At 40.6% G+C, this 21,592-nt stretch overlaps 2 protein-coding genes across 2 annotated transcripts in view; one reads left to right on the top strand and one right to left on the bottom strand.

Moving 5' to 3' along the window:
* Positions 1–21,592, top strand: part of LOC124280966 — a 60,267-nt gene that overhangs the window by 16,321 nt on the left and 22,354 nt on the right. The gene's annotated exons all lie outside the window — the stretch shown is intronic.
* Positions 52–17,171, bottom strand: LOC124280969. The gene is given in 7 exon segments (XM_046716982.1): positions 52–1,339; positions 1,893–2,001; positions 2,003–2,015; positions 2,893–3,012; positions 6,303–6,383; positions 6,680–6,934; positions 16,959–17,171. Coding segments are annotated over 6 exon segments (1,386 nt in total). The 5' UTR covers positions 16,959–17,171; the 3' UTR covers positions 52–531.

The following is a 21,592-nucleotide window of genomic DNA, read 5'->3' as shown; positions in this document are numbered from 1 at the left end:
AAGCCTTTTCAGGGTAAAATATCTTAGCTGTGGAGATTAATTAATACTTACTGTCATATTGCAAGGTATTTTTTATTATGTATTTGTCTCCTGTAAAATCACAAATTACTGGCAATAGGGGCCTTTCTAGGCTAAAACGAATTGGGAGCTTTTTCGGGGTAAAATATCCATATTTCAGGGGGATTTCTCAAGCCCAAGTGAATCCTGTACATATATGTTGAAAAAGTGCTCTCAAAATTAAAACCTCCAATACCATCTGTCAAAGCGGTGTATCACAGCATCAGTGTTCTGTAGTTTACCTTCACAATACAAAATATAGTAAAGGTACAAGGTACTTGACAGGCACGAGGAGCTGGGACACATCAGTTTCAAGCCTAACCTATTGCAATTGTAGAATACTTTCTCTAATGGAATATTTTGAGGGACATTATTTGTGGAATGAGGAGGCTTCGTCATTGCTGTAACAGGAGTATATTTTAAAACAGATATTGGTAATCAATTGGACATTGGTGGAGACAATTCTAAAGACACTCAAAATCCAAACTGATACTGCAACCTCCTTCTGGGAGCTGCCACCACCCCAGCCTCCTGTAATTCGTCCAGAAATAGCTTGGCCTTTGTCTTAAGCCTCTCAGGAACCCCAGGAGCGCTGATGAAGTACTTGTACTGTCGGTGGTCGGCATCGTGAAGTCTGAAACGACTGCCTTCACGCTGGAACTTCTGCCTCAAGGTCTCAATTTCCTCCACGTCGCTGTCGATGCTGACGTTGTAAAGATGGCGGAGGACGGGGTTGACAGCTGAGCTGGTTCCGGTTGAGACAGGGAGATCTCGTAACAACCTTCTCTCTTCATCTTTGAGATGGTCTTTTGGAGTTAGCTCCGTGTATTTGGCGACCAGGTCTTTCTTGAGTATGTCATTAGCTCTTTGCTGTAGTCTTTGAGCCAAGTTCTTCAGTTCAAAGTTGTTGCTTCTCTTTGCTGCATACAACATATTCAAGTGAGATAAAGTCGCAATGAAGGAGTCCCCTTGTGAAGTCATCTCTTCTTCTATCGTCTTCAGCTCGTTCTTCAGAAATTCGATTTTCAACCTCCTGACAAGAACAGGGAACCCGTCAATTTCTGTGATTCGGACCAGTCTCAGAGCTTGAATATCATCTTCATCCGAAATATCAGCAAAAGCGATATCGCTTGCGTACTTCAATTCAAACTGGCGCAGAACCTTCTTCGCGACTGACATGAATTCATCGCTGTTTGACTTCACTGCTTCGTTCCATCGAAAGTTCAGCTCGTAATCTACCCTTTCCCTGAAACTTCTCCAGAGATCCTTATCGTCAAGTATGCTGAAAACAAGAAGTATAATGTAAGTGTTACATGCAATGTGTTGTGGTTGATGAATCTGAGTATAAAACTTAGTTGAACTGAGATACAACAGGTGCTACTTGACTAGCCCTGTGTTACACTGTTGTTATGCACAGATGTCGGACATGTGTTAAGCTCGTCAAAATGGCCAGCTGGACAGAATATGTCCATGAGAACCTGGGCAGATTATGTCAGTGAGAACTGCAGACCGATCCAGATTGTTGGACGTTCATCTGCCTTTAAACGCCGACAAGATAGTCAAAAAGGACAGAGCAAGCAGACATCGAGAAACAAACTAGAGGAAAGACAAGCCAGCAACCTGAAGCTACGAACTGCCCGAGTGTCAGCATCACTTCGCCGTCTTCCCCTGGAAGCCTTTGCCAGACTCTGCACGTTGTGTGCGAGTTGTTCGCCATACCCAACAAGTTGTACGTTTAAGCAATTACAAAACTACCATTCTTTGTTGACAATACGCCTCGTGTTGTCTCAAGACCTCTGGAGGTATTACACCTAATGGTTACATCTTTGACCTACCTTTTCATTTTCTCATACACCTCGGGTATCAAAATCCGTACATCTGCACATGCGTAGTCGATCATTTCCTGTGTAAATTCTTTTTGTTGCCCAATAAGCAGCATTGCTTTTGTACAATTTGGCCTGAAACATAGAAGTCAGAATCATAAAGAAAGGTTCTTAACCGTGTCACAATATGATGGCTTCAAGACATTGTTTGTATCCATTTTCCTTAACGCGACAGTCAGCATTATTCCATCTACAGACAATCCAGTGATCAACAGCAGGAACCTCGATCTATGCAGCTGGAATACGATGACACGTGTCAACGAAGTCAGCGAGCCTGACCATCCGATCCCGTTAGTCGCCTCTTACGACAAGCATGGGTTACTGAAGACCAATTCTACCCCTTACCCCTACCATCTTCACGTGTTTACTGAAAAAGCAAACCCCCAGACATCGGGATAACTTGATGATCTATGAATTGAGATGCATTGATTGTGAAATAAACTGACCTACTAAAGAAAGTATAAACCGGGTTTGGCGCGGTTATTTTTTTTCGCAAAACCCAAAACAACGTAATTTGTCAGACACAGTTGATGCTAAAATTATCAGCAGCAAGAACGTTTGGTTACCTAATTTGCGGCAGAACAGTGACGAAAGCATTTCATGCTGACGGAATCCGGGTCTATCATTCACCCGTCAACATCGACTGAGTCGTCCACGGTGGACGAGGAACGTGAGACGCTGATAACGTCACAGTTTGGGGCCATATTTGTGTGTTTTCGCAACACGTACACAATGTTTGTGACTTGTACCAATAAAAATATTTCCTTCTTTTTAAAAATCATTCCAAAACACAAGGTGTGTACTTTCATTTGTAGGTCAGTATATATACATTTCATTTTTTCACCATGACGCTTTTGCTGTACAAAATGTCTTCGGGTAGCACAAAGTATTTAGTGAACTCAGGTGTGTAAGTAATAACACTCTCTTTTTTCCTCAGCTACGGGTAACCTACTGTGACGTCTTCTTTTCCCTCAAGGGAAGTGACGTCAGTGTAGCGGCTGCAAACATCAATCAACTTCCGGGCAGATGGGAGTTGTCTCCCTTCAGATTTTTCAATGATGAAAAGTGCCGTCTGTGGAAAATATGAAGTTTCATAAAACAAATAACAGAAGGCTTAAAACACTTGGGTACACATACATGAGACACTTGGGTCCACATACAGTAAATATGAAGTTACATAAAACAAATAACAGAAGGCTTAAAACACACACACAAATAGTGATGTTCAACAATAATCGGTTCGCTAAACGGTAGCTAAACGTGTGGTGTAAGTTAAAGGTTGACGTATTAGTGGGGTACATACTACATACATATCAGACGTTCCGATGGGATGTTTTTATACAGAAGCTGTAAGAACGTGCAATATCAGTAGAGTGGTTGTACACAGATGCAATACGGATGGGGTGATTGTACATAAATGCAATACGGATGGGATGATTGTACACAGATGCAATACAGATGGGGTGATTGTACATAAATGCAATACGGATGGGGTGATTGTACACAGATACAATACGGTTGGGATGATTGTGCATAAATGCAATACGGATGGGGTGATTGTACACAGATACAATACGGATGTGGTGATTGTACACAGATACAATACGGTTGGGGTGATTGTACACAGATACAATACGGTTGGGGTGATTGTACACAGATACTATACGGATGGGGTGATTGTGCATAAATGCAATAAAGAAGGGGTGATTGTACACAGATACAATACGGTTGGGATGATTGTGCATAAATGCAATACGGATGGGGTGATTGTACACAGATACAATACGGTTGGGGTGATTATACACAGATACAATACGGATGGGGTGATTGTGCATAAATGCAATACGGATTGGGTGATTGTACATGAATGCAATACGGTTGGGGTGATTGTACACAGAGACAATACGGTTGGGATGATTGTGCATAAATGCAATACGGTTGGGGTGATTGTACACAGAGACAATACGGATGGGATGATAGTGCATAAATGCAATACGGATGGGGTGATTGTACATAAATGCAATACGGATGGGGTGATTGTGCATAAATGCAATACGGATGGGGTGATTGTACATAAATGCAATACGGATGGGATGATTGTACATAAATGCAATACGGATGGGATGATTGTGCATAAATGCAAAACGGATGGGGTGATTGTACATAAATGCAATACGGATGGGGTGATTGTACACAGATAAAATACGGATGGGGTGATTGTGCATAAATGCAATACGGATGGGGTGATTGTACATAAATGCAATACGGATGGGGTGATTGTACACAGATACAATACGGTTTGGGTGATTGTGCATCAATGCAATACGAATGGGGTGATTGTACACAGATACAATACGGTTGGGGTGATTGTACATAAATGCAATACGGATGGGATGATTGTGCATAAATGCAATACAGATGGGGTGAATGTACATAAATGCAATATGGATGGGATGATTGTACATAAATGCAATACGGATGGGATGATTGTGCATAAATGCAATACGGATGGGATGATTGTACATAAATGCAATACGGATGGGATGATTGTGCATAAATGCAATACGGATGGGGTGATTGTACATAAATGCAATACGGATGGGGTGATTGTACACAGATCAAATAAGGATGGGGTGATTGTGCATAAATGGAATACGGATGGGGTGATTGTACACAGATACAATACGGTTTGGGTGATTGTGCATCAATGCAATACGAATGGGGTGATTGTACACAGATACAATACGGTTGGGGTGGGATGATGCAATGTGATTACATAAATGCAATACGGATGGGATGATTGTGCATAAATGCAATACTGGATGGGGTGATTGTACATAAATGCAATACGGATGGGATGATCGTGCATAAATGCAATACGGATGGGGTGATTGTACATAAATGCAATACGGATGGGGTGATTGTACATAAATGCAATACGGATGGGGTGATTGTACATAAATGCAATAAGGATGGGGTGATTGTACATAAATGCAATACGGATGGGATGATTGTACATAAATGCAATATGGATGGGGTGATTGTACATAGATAAAATACGGATGGGATGATTGTACATAAATGCAATACGGATGGGGTGATTGTACATAAATGCAATAAATGGATGATTGTACAATACAATATGGATGGGATGATTGTACATAAATGCAATATGGATGGGATGATTGTGCATAAATGCAATACGGATGGGATGATTGTGCATAAATGCAATACGGATGGGGATTGATTGTACATAAATGCAAATACGGATGGGATGATTGTGCATAAATGCAATACGGATGGGGTGATTGTGCATAAATGCAATAATGGATGGGATGTGACTCTATAAATGATTGTGGGATGAATGCAATAAATGCAATCTGGGATGGGGTGATTGTACATAAATGCAATACGGATGGGATGATTGTGCATAAATGCAATACGGATGGGATGATTGTGCATAAATGCAATACGGATGGGATGATTGTGCATAAATGCAATACGGATGGGGTGATTGTACATAAATGCAATACGGATGGGATGATTGTGCATAAATGCAATACGGATGGGGTGATTGTACATAAATGCAATACGGATGGGATGATTGTACACAGATGAAATAAGGATGGGGTGATTGTGCATAAATGCAATACGGATGGGGTGATTGTACACAGATACTATACGGTTGAGGTGATTGTGCATCAATGCAATACGAATGGGGTGATTGTACACAGATACAATACGGTTTGGGTGATTGTACACAAATGCAATACGGATGGGATGATTGTACATAAATGCAATACGGATGGGATGATTGTACATAAATGCAATACGGATGGGGTGATTGTACATAAGTGCAATACGAATGGGGTGATTGTACATAAATGCAATACGGATGGGGTGATTGTACATAAATGCAATACGGATTGGGTGATTGTACATAAATGCAATACGGATGGGGTGATTGTATACATATACAATACGGATGGGATGATTGTGCATAAATGCAATACGGATGGGGTGATTGTACATAAATGCAATACGGATGGGTTGATTGTACATAAATGGAATACGGATGGGGTGATTGTACACAGATACAATACGGTTGGGGGGATTGTACACATATATAATACGGTTGGGGTGATTGTACATAAATGCAATTCGGATTGGATGTTTGTGCATAAATGCAATACGGATTGGGTGATTGTACACAGATACAATACGGATGGGATGATTGTGCATAAATGCAATATGGATTGGCCTATTGTACATTAATGCAATACGGATTTGGAAACAGTGAAACATTTTCTCATTTACAAGCAAAGATCAATGTGTGTATGAAGCGTAATCATTTTACAATACCTGCACGTCAAACACATTGTTCAGCATGACATCGAACTGACACTTCAGGGCGGCGCTGTCTCGGTTGCACGCGTGAAATACCTAAAAGTGAAATAGCGAGTTTAGGTTTACGCCGCTATCAGCAATATTCCAGCAATATTATGGCAGGGGACACCAGAAATGGGTTTCATGCATTGTACCCGTTTAAGGAATCGAACCCAGGTCTTTGGCGTGATGAGCGAACACTTTAACCACTAGGCTATCCCACTGCGCCCGAAGTGCAAATAGAAACCTAATAAATGGCGGAAAATAGAGGCAGTCGTGGGAATGTTTAAGATCTATTTTAAGTATGTGTCCTATCAGAAATACTGACTACCATAATCACTTCACAGACATACCTTAACGATGTTTCGATTTTCCAGAAACGACTTTAGTTGGCCTTCGGTAAAGACTTTTGGCTCAACGAACACATTGAACAAGTAGACAAAACCGTCTAGTTTGGCCACCTGGAGGAGAGTGAGAGGGCCCTTCTTTCCCAGATTGATTCCCTCGCAGTCCACAGCAACGACAGACTCCTGGAGGAGGTCATCGACAGCCTTGACGCAGTCATCGACGTTATCCACAACCTTGTGGCGTACTCCATCTTCTGCCATCTACAAAACCAAAACAAAAGCCTGTACCCTGTGCTTGCTTACATTGTCCATTATTGTCAGAGAGGGGCGTTGGGGTAGGCTGGTGGTTAAAGCGTTCGCTCGTCACGCCGAAAACCCGGGTTCGATTCCCCACATGGGTACTATGTGTGAAGCCCTTTTCTGGTGTCCCCTGCCGTGATACTGCTGGATTATTACTAACCCAGCGGGAACACAACGTTGAGTCAACGTTTATTAAACGTTGACTTTTGGTTGTTTGGTTGATCAACCTTTCATAAACGTTGATTCAACGTTTATCATGCGACCAAAGAAAGTTAGTCGAGATTCGTTTAGTTGTCAACGTTGTTTCAACGTAAGGACCCAACAAAATGTCAGCTAATTGTTTCCTTGGCTAATTTGATACATAATTCATATTGGTAATAGGTATCCAACTTAGCAACTATCATTTCGGAACATTAATTTCATAAAAGATCAAGTTCGAGCTAGTGACAGATATAATCTTATATCTTGCTTGATTGTGCATCGATCAACGGACGGAAATATTACGTAAATCGCAATTGAAAATGAAAAAATCAATGATTTTAGGTATAAAGTCATCAGTTATCCGAATTGCATTACATTTGATATTTTCCCACAAAATTGTCAAAATTGTATAATTCCCGACAATTTGCTTTCAAACACATGCCAGATGTTGACCTTTCGATCGCCTCGTTTGGTCATATCCGGACATGCTCACAATTATCGCGCGCGCAAAGGCAGTTGATCGTTGTCAGTTCACTTTGGCGAAGTTCAACGCAATATCGTTCTATTTTCAACCTCTTCACGGCATGCTGGTGTTTATTTGGTAAGTATGTCCTTCATGTATAATGAAAACGTAGGAATGTTGTTTAAATCTAGCAGGTCAATGCAGCAAGAAACTCCGAATTAGGGCTCGTGTTTATCTGACAAGGTTACCGGTATTGTCACGTACATGTTTCTCAATTTCGTGGAAGCCCGTGTTTTCCATGAACTTGTTTTGTTATTTTTCAATATATTTGCATGCATATATTTGGCATTTTATTATCTAATGGAAAAAGATTTCCTTTCGTACCCATCACGGAGCTAAGAGGGTCAGCAATTTTGTACACACGTACTATGTTTAATATGATGCTTAGAAATTATGGGAAGGGAGAGGGTCATTAATTTTGTACATGACATGCAGGGTGGGGCGTCACTTATTTTGTACATACATTTTACGGGGTGGGGTGGGGTGGGGTGGGGGATAATTCACATTGTACATGCTTCTCCATAAAAATCATCATCACCACCAAGCCATACATTATGAAAAGTCCCTAAGGGCATCTATACATAATCGAATAGAATTTATCAACATTTTATATTGCATCACATTATTATGAACATTTGTTCGTTTCAATAGATCTATCAGTAAATTGTGCATTGAGCACGCTCTGAATCCTGTCAACATATGTATATTATTTGGAGGGAGGGGGATGGAGAATGGCGAAAGGAAATTTCTCAGATCATGCAACGAGAATTCACATCAACATGTCTTGTGCAAGTCTTTGTTAAGGATGAAATTGTGTATAATGTATTTGAACTTTTATTTATTTACAAAATGTGTAACTTCACTAATGATTCTTTGATGGGGCAATTAACAAAACTGCACCCCATAGACTTTCATTCTTACACTTGTTTGGAAGGGATGTGATGATTCATGTCTCTTAATGGTTAAAATGTTACATACAAAAGAAGTAATTTAGTAAGGATCATTTAATTATGAAATAAGATTTAATTTTAATGGAATTTGCAGAAATCTCATCTTCGAAGATTGGGTGGCATCAATTTTGTGGATCACATAAAAGGAGCAATGCTAAGGTAACAAGTTTTTAACACTTCACTTGTTTCCAGATTATCCATCACAAAGTTTAAGAGAAAGATGATAATGCTCTTTCATTACCACCTGTTTTGAATATTTGTGATAATGTTTGGTCTTTTTTGGTGATAATAGTTGGTCTTTATCTTCATATATATATTAAGGTTGATCATGTTAGAGAATAATTTGACGATGATTTCTCCCGGAGATGTTTAGTTTAATGAGCACTCCCTTGCTTGGCGCCATATTGTTTTTCGCCGTAAAGAGCTGGGTGCGAGATAGCACGCTAGAGGACAGAAGTCATAAATTTATAGAGATATATAGATGTTTATTGCTTGGAGACACACTCTTCAGGTATTTGGTCAGCTGTAGAATTTGAATATGATGTTTTTATTATTGCCAAAGTGTAGGTTTTCATTATTTTGCATTTAAATGTGTGTGCAGTGAAACATGCTGAGATTTGGAAGAGTCCATTATTTATAGTAGAGGTATTGTTAGATATCAGCATTTTATGTACATGTTCCTTGTCAAGATCATCTATCGAGTATATTAGAGAGAGGTGTATATTTGTAGTGTTTTTAAATCAGAGTTATTTTCAGTGTATGACCTACATTTCAATATGTGTTTGGCCACCTGTCACCTTTGGCAGGTTGGGGGATACCCCCTATCTAGTGTATATGGACCCATCCTGGGTATTACACCCCAACTAAGTGAATAAACGCGCCCTATCGAGCCCATAAAAACGGCAATCTCACCATCCGCGGCGCTCACACGGAACGTCGCAGTATGGTGAGGTTATTTTTGCTTAGTACGGTATTCCTTCTAACCATACCCCATGCATCAACAGTCCCACATTGCCTCCATCAGCTACGCTATCGGTAAACATGACCACTATCACAACATTCTGAATCAAAATGGCCCTAGTTCCACCAGTATTGACAACACAGCAAACATTTTCAACACACACATCGCCCTTATCCCCTGCAACACACCACGTACCTCACCATGCGTCGTCCTCGTTGCTATCCAGTAATGGCGGCCGCTGACTGCACGTCATCACTCAAAGTACACAAATCTACGGAGGGCATGGAATGCACGTGTTGAACATGATTAAGAAGTTGGTGCTTCCCCCCCTGAACTCCATTTGACAGACTGGGCAAATCATCCATTTGCTGATAATGTTCGCCACAATGTTGTATGGTGACCCATCACAACCAACGGTAACCCACTCCCTGTCCTTTCCCAATCCTGTCTGATTTTCAATGCATGTTAACACCTCTTCGACACTTTGGTAACCATTGGGGTTTTACCATCACGGGATCACCAAGACTTATCAAGGGATGAGGGACTGGATGACATTCAGGGATAAAAGCATATGGATCATCGGATTCCTTCTTGGCACAATCTTGTACTGTATGCCTATGTGCATCCACAGGATCAACAAACACTCCATTCTCAATCTTTGTTCTAATTTGATAGCATCTATTCTTGTTTGTAAGAAATCGTGTATGACATTGTCCAATAATTTTACACAATTTGTAGAATATTGGTCAAGTAAGGGATCCAAGTTTATCTTCAGTGTCAACGGTGTGCAACCAAAGGTATGGGGAGAATGACAGTTGAGTTTGTATGGAACAAGTAGGGTTGCGGATGTAAATGACATTTGTTGTTACACTACATTTCGTTTTGTAATTGAGGGAAACATTCCAGTTTCTTTCCACCTTTTGGTTATTATCAAAAAATACCATGACAGAGCCTTCTGTTGGACATGTATTTGGACTACAAATGTTGTCTAACCAATTGGCATTGGTTGTGTAAGATCGGAAGGTGACACATGATTATTCAAAGTGGTGGCACTTTTACTCCTGTGAGAAAATATTGAAGTATGTTAATGGTAAATGCCAATGGAGCTATTAGGTTCCCACACGACATGTAGCAAAGATTTTCAATAATTCTGGCCATCAGAATGTTTTTTTTCCTATTCTGGGGGTCACTCTCATCCTCAATGTGATGGTTCGACATCGTGCAAAGTAAAGTAATTAAATGTCTGTTCCTATTTCGAAGCCATTTTTTACAATCAAGTTTGTGCAAGAAATCTTTGTCTTTATACACATTGCGCATTTGGTCAGTTTCTGTGTTGATGCAGGCATGTAGAGATGAACCAATTGCTGAGATTAAATCATGGAACTCGTCGTCAGAAAGTCTTGAATGTTCTATGGCATGTATCACTTCTTTTACAGAAGGATTTTGTGTTTCTTTTGAGAGATTGTCTTTTGCATGATTTGCACAGCCAGTACATATATAAGTACTATCATGTGTCAAATCTCCAGTAGCCTTTAAACAATCTATGATAGATTTCGGATGAACACGTGATGAAATCTTTGACACTTTGTATGCAGAGGAATGACTTGTATATTTGTCATGTGAACGACAGCTGCAGTTATTAATTTTTCTCTTTGGCATGTTGATGTTTGTTGAATACATTTGTTACATCTGCAAAATCAGCAAAATACACAATAAGTCATAACGCGACAGTTCATGAATTTCATATGCTCACATTATGTTAATCCTTCACCAAATGTTACTGTTATTAGTGGGTATATAATGTATGCTTGCCAGCACATAACATTGTCAAGTCCATTACTCTATGAGATCAGTTAATTATTAGTTGTGTGCACTTGTGTTTGTGGTCTATGACATGTATGTCATGTGTGAGCAGCAATGACATGTGTAAGTACTGGTTTGCTAGTTGATTTTTCACCTTTAGAACCTCTGTCGGTGTCATTGTTACATTGTGAAGTGTTTTTTTCGCATAAAATCATCAATGTCATTGCAAGAGTTATGTCCCTTGGCGAAAATGGAATGTGTCCCTTTTGCCCTCCGTAGATTTGTGTACTTTGAGTGATGACGTGCAGTCAGCGGCCGCCATTACTGGATAGCAACGAGGACGACGCATGGTGAGGTACGTGGTGTGTTGCAGGGGATAAGGGCGATGTGTGTGTTGAAAATGTTTGCTGTGTTGTCAATACTGGTGGAACTAGGGCCATTTTTGATTCAGAATGTTGTGATAGTGGTCATGTTTACCGATAGCGTAGCGCTGATGGAGGCAATGTGGGACTGTTGATGCATGGGGTATGGTTAGAAGGAATACCGTACTAAGCAAAAATAACCTCACCATACTGCGACGTTCCGTGTGAGCGCCGCGGATGGTGAGATTGCCGTTTTTATGGGCTCGATAGGGCGCGTTTATTCACTTAGTTGGGGTGTAATACCCAGGATGGGTCCATATACACTAGATAGGGGGGTATCCCCAACCTGTTTGGTCAAATAGAGTAGGGTTAGAATTTGCGTGTGACAGCGATGTTTGTTTACGAGTACATTTCAGTCTTTTTAAGTGTAGATTTGAGTTGTAAGAGATGTTATTCATTGTCTTATTATATTCAGGGTATAATAGATTATTTCTGGCAGTGTAGAGTTTAATCTCATTATTTTATTGTTCATGATACAGAGAGGAATAGTTATGACGTCACAGATATTATACGAACACTTCATTATATGAGAGATTTTCTAAGCGTTCCTATAAGAGATTAAGTGTAAACATTTCTGAATTATGAACAAGTTATTTATCTGAAATTTATGAGTGTACAAATGACAAAGAGAGAGAGTAGATAATAGAGAATCTATTGTATACTTATGAGAGCTCATTATTGTTTTCAGAACTCCATGATCCAAACCTCCTTGTGTTTGGGAATAAATGGTGTTGGAAGACCTCCCACAATAGACTTGTTCTTTGACCCGTGAACCACCACCCATTTTGTTTTCTTATCAATTAATGTAAAATGGCTTTTGTTACAATTTATGACTTCTGTTAGCAAAATTGCTACATCAGTACAACTCCTATTTAATTTGAAATAATCGTTTCTGAGAATCTCTAAAGAAAACTAAATCTGACAGAATAACAACAATTTTCCATTGTTTTGCAGGACAATGTCAAACAATTTGATGTCAAGAATGAATGTTGATGGGCAAAACGGCAAGTTTTCTTTTAAGAATACAAGGTTGTATTCAATCATCTCTGGTAAGTTAATTACCAAATGCAGCATTTTCATCATGACCATAGCAATTAATATATAACAGTAAAGCATCGTCTAATTCATCCTAATTCATAGTCTAATTAAAAATCAACTTGCAATTGAGGGATTTTTTTTTTTTAAAATGTTTAAAAAACTTCCATTCCTTTAGTTGAAAATATAAATTGTTTACACTTTTCGTCATGTTTTGTATGGATGCTGTTCATATACATGTTACATATGTTCACATGCCAAGTTACAGCAGTGAAATGAACCTTTCAAGTGATTGATTAAACAAATACTTGATTCATTTAAGACAATATATCTTCCATATAAAATTATTCATGTATTTAAATATAAAATTTCAGAATGTGTCCTATCTCATGGGAATGAGATGGGAATGCATCCGAAGCAAATTTCAAGAAAGAGTTAGGAACGTTTCTGAAGTATCCACCTGACTGCCAGGCAGGGAGTGGCAGAAAGAAGAGGAGCTGATAATTGTGTTTTTGGAGTTGTAATTGTGTTTAAAAAAATGTAAACTGTGGTATTGAAATTGGTGGCGTAAATGTCAGTTTAATGTTATATGCAGATAATATTGTGTTATTAGCACAACAGAGATCACCTACAGACTATGCCATATGTGATGTTTTACATTATGCTTTAAACCACGTTTCTCTCTCTCTCTCTCTCTCTCTCTCTCTCTCTCTCTCTCTCTCTCTCTCTCTCTCTCTCTCTCTCTCTCTCTCTCTCTCTCTCTCTCTCTCTCTCTCTCTCTCTCTCTCTCTCTCTCTCTCTCTCTCTCTCTCTGTGTGTGTGTGTGTGTTCATAAAGTTTCATGAAAAGTGACTTGTTTTATGTGCTGTCTTCAGGTATAGTTCCTGGTCATCTTGGATCCCTTTCGTGGTGAAAGTAACTGCATTGTGTTTATTCAGGGGTCTGTCTAATAGCTGAAATTCAGACAAAATGTCTTCTCGGGACAATTTCCACCTTTTCAAGATACCGATACAACAGTAAATAGTTTTTCTTAATTTGGAATACTCTTTCCTTCTTACTGGAATTACATCCAACTGACATAAAACTTAAATGAACATTATATTGAATGTGGAATTTTAACCAAGTATTTTATCAGGTAAATATTTTTACTGCAATTTTCTGTTTGAACACTGTTTATTGCAGGTAGCTTTTGGGGTATTTTAACTGGATGCATGAGTTTGGTGCTACTTTAGTGTAGTTTAAGGTGAAGTGCGAGTCTATTTACAGGAAAGCGTAATACACAACCACGGAACAATCCATTTTCAACATTAATAATGTGTCAAACTTCAACGTTGATTCCACGTCGGATATCTACGTCTAAAAAACTTTCATATACAACCTATTCTCAACGTTGCCTGCTGGGAAAAGTGGCGTAAAACTAAACTTACTCACCCAGTGACTTTTATCCGCTAGTTTATTTGAATACACACTATTGCCTCATGAGGGGCTATACACAACAGTATGGTGGTCTTTGTTCTGGCAAATACGAGACATTGTGATTTATACAGTGTGTGACGCTAAGATATTGTTTCTGTGTGATTATGAGAAGACAGTGGGGTGGAGGACTTGTTAAAGCGTTCGCTCATCACGCCAAAAGTCCGTTTAACACGGTCTCTCTGTTATATCACGGTATTAGTTGACTGTGATAGCCGGATGTGACGTAGGCTCACCACGGTGCGTGCGTGCGCGTGCAATCACTCTTCTACCCAGGGATCGATGCGGTCAGCCAGCATAGTATGTTTGTGGCGTTTCGTCACACCGAGCTACTGGCAAACAAGGATAAGTTGGACCGGACCGGACCGGCACAGAGAACGCGTTTACGAGAAGTAGGCGGTGCACGGCAATGAGCAAACCCATCTGGTTTGTGAAAGGTAGAGCAGAGGCGTGTTCAGAACCGCGAGCGTCCGCGCGATTGCCTCCCGCGAGCGCTCGCATCGGCCCTGAACGGACGCGAGCGCTTGGTTACAATAAGCCATTCGTGACCAACTCGTGTTGTTCCGGGACAAGCCGAATAGCTTCTTTATTATATTCTTAAGGGTGAAATACTGTAAATATTGGTGAAAATAAAAATGGTATTGTCATTTTCACTGAGTAGAATATCACTTTTGCCTGGAACTACGAAAAGCGAACGACGAAATCGATGTCTCGATCATTTATAAACATTGATCAAAATATAATAAATAGAATATTTTGTTAATGTTGTCAATGGTTACGCAACTCGTGAACATATCAATTTTTTCAGACCACTCGATGATACATGTTATTTGACAACATTAACAAAATATTCTCCCTGTCTCCTTTTTGGAGGTTACGGAAAGGGGCGAGTGGTGACGAATGACATTAAACATGATCGCCATAATTGGTTCGCTTGGTGAGGCAGCTGTGAGAATGGTTCGCGTGCGCGCGCGGGCGCCCGAGCGGGCACAGGCGTTCAGGATCGAGCGCTCGCTAGCGTTCGCGGGCACTCGCGGTTCTGAACACGCCTCTGATGTAGGCTACTGCACGTGCATTACATGACGATGAAATTGATTCCGCGCCTTGTTCATAAGACTCTCACGTCGGTGTAGCAAGTCGCACTACACTTGATCGCGGACAACCTGGGGCCCATCGCTAACAATGGCACTCATACATGCTAATACGGGTCAGTTGTCAGGTCGGTGCTCAACTTATCCTTGTTTGCCAGTAGCACAGTCCATTCAATATAATGTACATATTTTTTAACTTTGTTTTATGTTTGATGAGTCTACAAAAAAAATTTCAACATCATTGTTAGAATGGTTTAGTTTTACTGAGAAAATATCCTAAAACGTGCAGCGCTATTGCGTAGCGATCCTTTGTTTACATGAGTTGTAAGGCACCACGTGCTGTCATGGAAGCTGACGGAGAGCAAACGATCCACCCTCTTTAATATATAAATATGAATTGTTCTAAACCTTACTGTCGAAGTCGTAGAAGATTATTTATGTAACAATGTAAAATATTATGAATACCGCGCCGATTGCTTCGTTGGGCCAGTATCTTCTTATTTACGAATATGCGCGTTTGTTTATAAACAAGAGAATAGTCCGGTCACGTGATATGCAAATTAGTCTGTGGCAGTGATGTTATGCAGAGTCATCACTGCGCCGGAATGTGTGGTTGAATATGTGAAGCCTATTTCAGGTATCCTGACTGGAATGCTCTCAAAAGCGGCGTTAAACCATATTCACCTTCGGTGTGTCTACCTGCACGATCAGATCAAAGTGTCCACCAGTCTGGCGACACTACACAGTAAACGACCTTCTCAGAACACAAACCGAAAGCTGAAATTAAGAAATGCGTGTTTTGATTGCACCATGGTGATGAGTATCCATTATGAATTTGTATAGATAGCTGACGTAAGCATGAAGCGATCGATGTTAATCATTCAATCAATGAGACAATTTCTTTCGGACTATCGACTTATAACAGTCTCACAGTCCCTGAACCCCATTATTTTCCCTTCCACCCAGCCCTTTCTGCAATGCAAAAGCATTAAATGAAGCAAGTCCAGATTTCCTCATGTTCAAGTTCTGCATCTCCCATATCACTCTGGCTCCTTTGCAGTTCGGATTTATTTGTTTCTGTCAAACTTATATATATTCAGAGACTAAGCGTTAGTCTAGACTCATGACAGAGTGACACGGAACACTGCAGAACTGTACAACCTCGTTAAACCAAAAATATCCGGGGAGTTTGGGCGAGCAATCGTTTAACGATCATAATTAAATCACCCAGCGTTTTATTCTAAAAACTACCTACATGCATTGATAAACGACCAAAGTATGTTAGTTAGTTAGTTTGGGTTTGTGTTCGATTCCCCACATGGATACAGTGTCTGAAGCCCATTTCTGGTGTTCCCCGCCCTGATATTGCTGGAATATTAGTAAAAGCGGCGTAAAACCATAGTATTACTCTCTCACTTTCCAAGTACTTAGCCTTGTAGCTACGGGATGTAAGTAATACACCAGCATTAGTAATCGAGTCATGGTCAACTCAGTGTCAAGGCATTTCTCTATAAATTAAAACTTACCTTAACTCAGAGTCAGTTAACACACGTCTGTAATCAAGCTTTCACCACTGCCACTATACTCATCGATCGAAATAAACATTAACTAAACACTGCGAACAGCAATTACGTCATTGGTGTGGAATCGAAACAGAAAGCAAATTCTTCGAAGTGCTTGACTAACGCTTAGTCTCTGAAAATGTGTTATTTTGGAAGCAACATTTCACACCATTTAAACTTGTCAACCCAGTGTCAAGGCATTTCTCTGTGAATTAAAACTTACCTCAACTCAGGGCCAGTAAACGAACGTCTGTGAAGAAGCTTTCACCACAGTGACTATATTCAGCGACTGAAATAATCATTAACTAAAAACTGAGAATAGCAAATACGTCCTTGTGTAATCGAATCAGGCAGCTAATTCTACGAAACTTAAGTGTGTTCTCAGAAGGGCACGTGAGTAAGCTAGACTAAAGCTTAGTCTCTGAAAATATGTTATTTTGGTAGCAACAAATCAGACTGTTTAAACTGAAAAGCAGCCACAGTGAAATGGGAGATTCAGAGCCTGTGGAAAATTGGGAGTTGATTAAATAAGGGCTACAGGGCTTATACATGAAGGGCTGTATGGGGACTGTGAGACAGACTAGTGTGTAACGCTTGCAGGACACACAGATGTCACACTTGCAGTGGGCCGACATTCATTTATCTCGGAAGTGTTTCACTTTCTAATCTAACAAAAACAAGTGGGTGCTGCCACGACCATGCATTAAGCGAAATGATCATACATTGAGCGAAATGAGCTAACGCCTTTCCTATTTTTTCGTGGCATCTTCACAATACTTGTGCTAAGCATGGCGGTCTCTTGGGGTGTTTTCTTTTTACAAAATAACACTTGTATAAAGTATCCCCAAACACCAGACCCAGTTGCTAACAAACATATGCTAGTTACGGTAATACTTCCTGGATCGGGTGCATGAACAATAATTAAATGGACACGGGAAAGATAATGAAAACATCACAAAAATTTGGAGGGCATTATTGTCAGATTATTAGAGTATTAACAACAACATTTTTACTTTCCCTTCCTAAATGTCGGCCTTTTGTTTATTTTATTTCGTGTTTTCAAACGTTTTACTCAAAATTTAGGTAAGTTGAACGCCCCAACATGTATATTTTCCCTATTATGCAATTATTTCATTTCATCTACAGTCCGTTTGACGGACCGATGAATTGCAATCTAACTCGAAAACTAATATACATATAATACTCAATGAAACGCCTGGCTATCCCTTTCTCTGCACCCATCCCTCGTAACAAGTAGTGAACTGTGTCAATATTTTAATGATAGTTTGTTTTATTTTATTTTTAAGATATAAATTCAGCAAAAACCTCAGAGTTGGTCTGATGTTTTGATTATGATCAACGTTTCATTGAGCAGTTTGGGTGTATTACTTTTCGAGTCAGATTGTAATTCATCGGTCCGCTTTTGAGCCATACGGACTGTAGCTCTCACCTACCTCGTCGGCGACATACCCCTGCCTGAAGCCGACGTAAAACACCTACATGATGATGGGAGTCATCCAAGGTGGAGTTTCTGGCCACAAGTAGGGGAGGTTTGAAAGTCAGTTATGAAGGCTTTTTTGTACCATGGACCACTTCCTGGGTTAAATCGACCACTTCCTCGGTAACATGGATCACTTTCTAGTTGCATGGACCACTTTCTCGGTTACATGGACCACTTCCTTGGTTACATGGACCACTTCCTAGTTACATGGACCACTTCGTCGGCTGCATGGACCACTACTTTGGGTTCACGGATCACGTCCTAGGTTATATGGACCACTTTCTCTGTTACATGGACCACTTCCAAGGTAACATGGACCACTTCCTAGGTTACATGGACCACTTCCTAGGTTACATGGACCACATCCTAAGTTACATGGACCACTTCCTAAGTGGCATGGACCTATTCCTAAGGTACATGGACCATTTCCTAGGTTACATGGACCACTTCCTAAGTTACATGGACCACTTCCTAGGTAACATAGGCAACTTTTCGGTAATATGGATCACTTCCAAGGTTACATGGACCACTTCCTAGGTAACATGGATCACTTTCTCGGTAACATGGATCACTTCCAAGGATACATAGACCACATCCTAAGTTACATGGACCACTTCCTAGGTTACATGGACCACTTCCAAGGTTACACGCATCACTTCCTGAGTAACATGGACCACTTTCTGGGTAACATGGATCACTTCCTTGGTTACATGGACCACTTCATAGTTACATGGACGACCTTCTCGGTAATATGGATCACTTCAAAGGTTACATAGACCACTTCCTAGGTTACATGGACCACTTCCTAGGTTACATGGACCACTTCCTAGGTAAAATGGACCACTTCCTAGGTTACATGGACCAAATCCTAGGTTACATGGACAACATCCTAAGTTACATGGACCACTTCCTAAGTCAAATAGACCGCATCCTAAGTTACACGGATCACTTCCAAGGTTACATAGACCACATCCTAAGTTACACGGATCACTTTCAATGTTACATAGACCACATCTTAAGTTACACAGATCTCTTCCAAGGTTACATGGACCACTTCCTAAGTGACATGGACCACTTTCTCTGTAACATGGATCACTTCCTTGGTTACATGTACCACCTCTTATATTACATGGACCACTTCAAAGGTTACATGGACGACCTTCTCGGTAACATGGACCACTTCCTCGGCTACATGGACCACTTCCAAGGTTACATGGACTACTTCCTTAGTCACATGGACCTCTTCCTAGGTTACATGGACCACATCCTAAGTTACATGGACCACTTCCTAGGTCACATGGACAACTTTTCGGTAACATGGATCACTTCCAACGTTACATATACCACTTCCTAGTTATCATGGATCACTTTCTCGGTAACATGGATGACTTCCAAGGATACATAGACCACATCCTAAGTTACATGGACCACTTCCCAGGTTACATGGACCACTTCCAAGGTTACACGCATCACTTCCTGAGTAACATGGACCACTTTCTGGGTAACATGGATCACTTCCTTGGTTACATGTATCACCTCTTAGGTTACATGGACCACTTCATAGTTACATAGACGACCTTCTCGGTAACATGGATCACTTCAAAGGTTACATGGACCACTTCCTAAGTTTCATGAACCATTTCCAAGGTTACATGGACCACTTCCTCGGCTACATGGACCACTACTTTTGGTGCACGGATCACGTCCTAGGTTACATGGGTCACTTTCTCTGTTACATTGACCACTTCCTTAGTTACATGGACCACTTCCTAGGTTCCATGGACCACATCCTAAGTTACATGGACCACTTCCTGTGTTACATTGACCCATTCCTAACGTTCCATGGACCACATCCTTAGTTACATGGACCACTTCCTAAGTTACATAGACCACATCCTAAGTTACACGGATCACTTCCAAGGTTACATGGACCACTTCCTAGGTAACATGGATCACTTTCTCGGTAACATGCATCACGTCCAAGGAAACGTAGACCACATCTTAAGTTACATGGACCACTTCCTAGGTTACATGGACCGCTTCCAACGTTACACTATCACTTCCTAAGTTACATGGACCACTTTCTCGGTAACAAGGATCACTTCCTTGGTTACATGTACCGCCTGTTAGGTTGCATGGACCACTTCCTAGGTTACATGGACCACTTCCTAGGTAACATTGACCACTTTCTCTGTAATATGGATCACTTCCTTAGTTACATGTATCACCTCTTAGGTTACATGGACCACTTCAAAGGTTACATGGACCACTTCCTAAGTTTCATGAACCATTTCCAAGGTTACATGGACCACTTCCTCGGCTACATGGACCACTTCCTCTGCTACATGGACCACTACTTTGGGTACACGGATCACGTCCTAGGTTACATGGATCACTTTCTCTGTTACATCGACCACTTCCTAGGTTACATGGACCACATCCTAAGTTACATGGACCACTTCCTAAGTGGCATGGACCTATTCCTAAGGTACATGGACCATTTCCTAGGTTACATGGACCACTTCCTATGTTACATGGACCACTTCCTAGGTAACATAGGCAACTTTTCGGTAATATGGATCACTTCCAAGGTTACATGGACCACTTCCTAGGTAACATGGATCACTTTCTCGGTAACATGGATCACTTCCAAGGATACATAGACCACATCCTAAGTTACATGGACCACTTCCTAGGTTACATGGACCACTTCCAAGGTTACACGCATCACTTCCTGAGTAACATGGACCACTTTCTGGGTAACATGGATCACTTCCTTGGTTACATGGACCACTTCATAGTTACATGGACGACCTTCTCGGTAACATGGATCACTTCAAAGGTTACATAGACCACTTCCTAGGTTACATGGACCACTTCCTAGGTAAAATGGACCACTTCCTAGGTTACATGGACCAAATCCTAGGTTACATGGACAACATCCTAAGTTACATGGACCACTTCCTCGGCTACATGGACCACTTCCAAGGTTACATGGACTACTTCCTTAGTCACATGGACCTCTTCCTAGGTTACATGGACCACATCCTAAGTTACATGGACCACTTCCTAGGTCACATGGACAACTTTTCGGTAA

Source organism: Haliotis rubra, unplaced genomic scaffold, assembly GCF_003918875.1.
Source record: "Haliotis rubra isolate DU_JTF1 unplaced genomic scaffold, ASM391887v1 Scf277, whole genome shotgun sequence".
Taxonomy (NCBI): Eukaryota; Metazoa; Mollusca; class Gastropoda; order Lepetellida; family Haliotidae; genus Haliotis; species Haliotis rubra.
The sequence above is the reverse complement of the archived record's forward strand: the minus strand, read 5'-3'. Positions and strand labels throughout refer to the sequence as shown.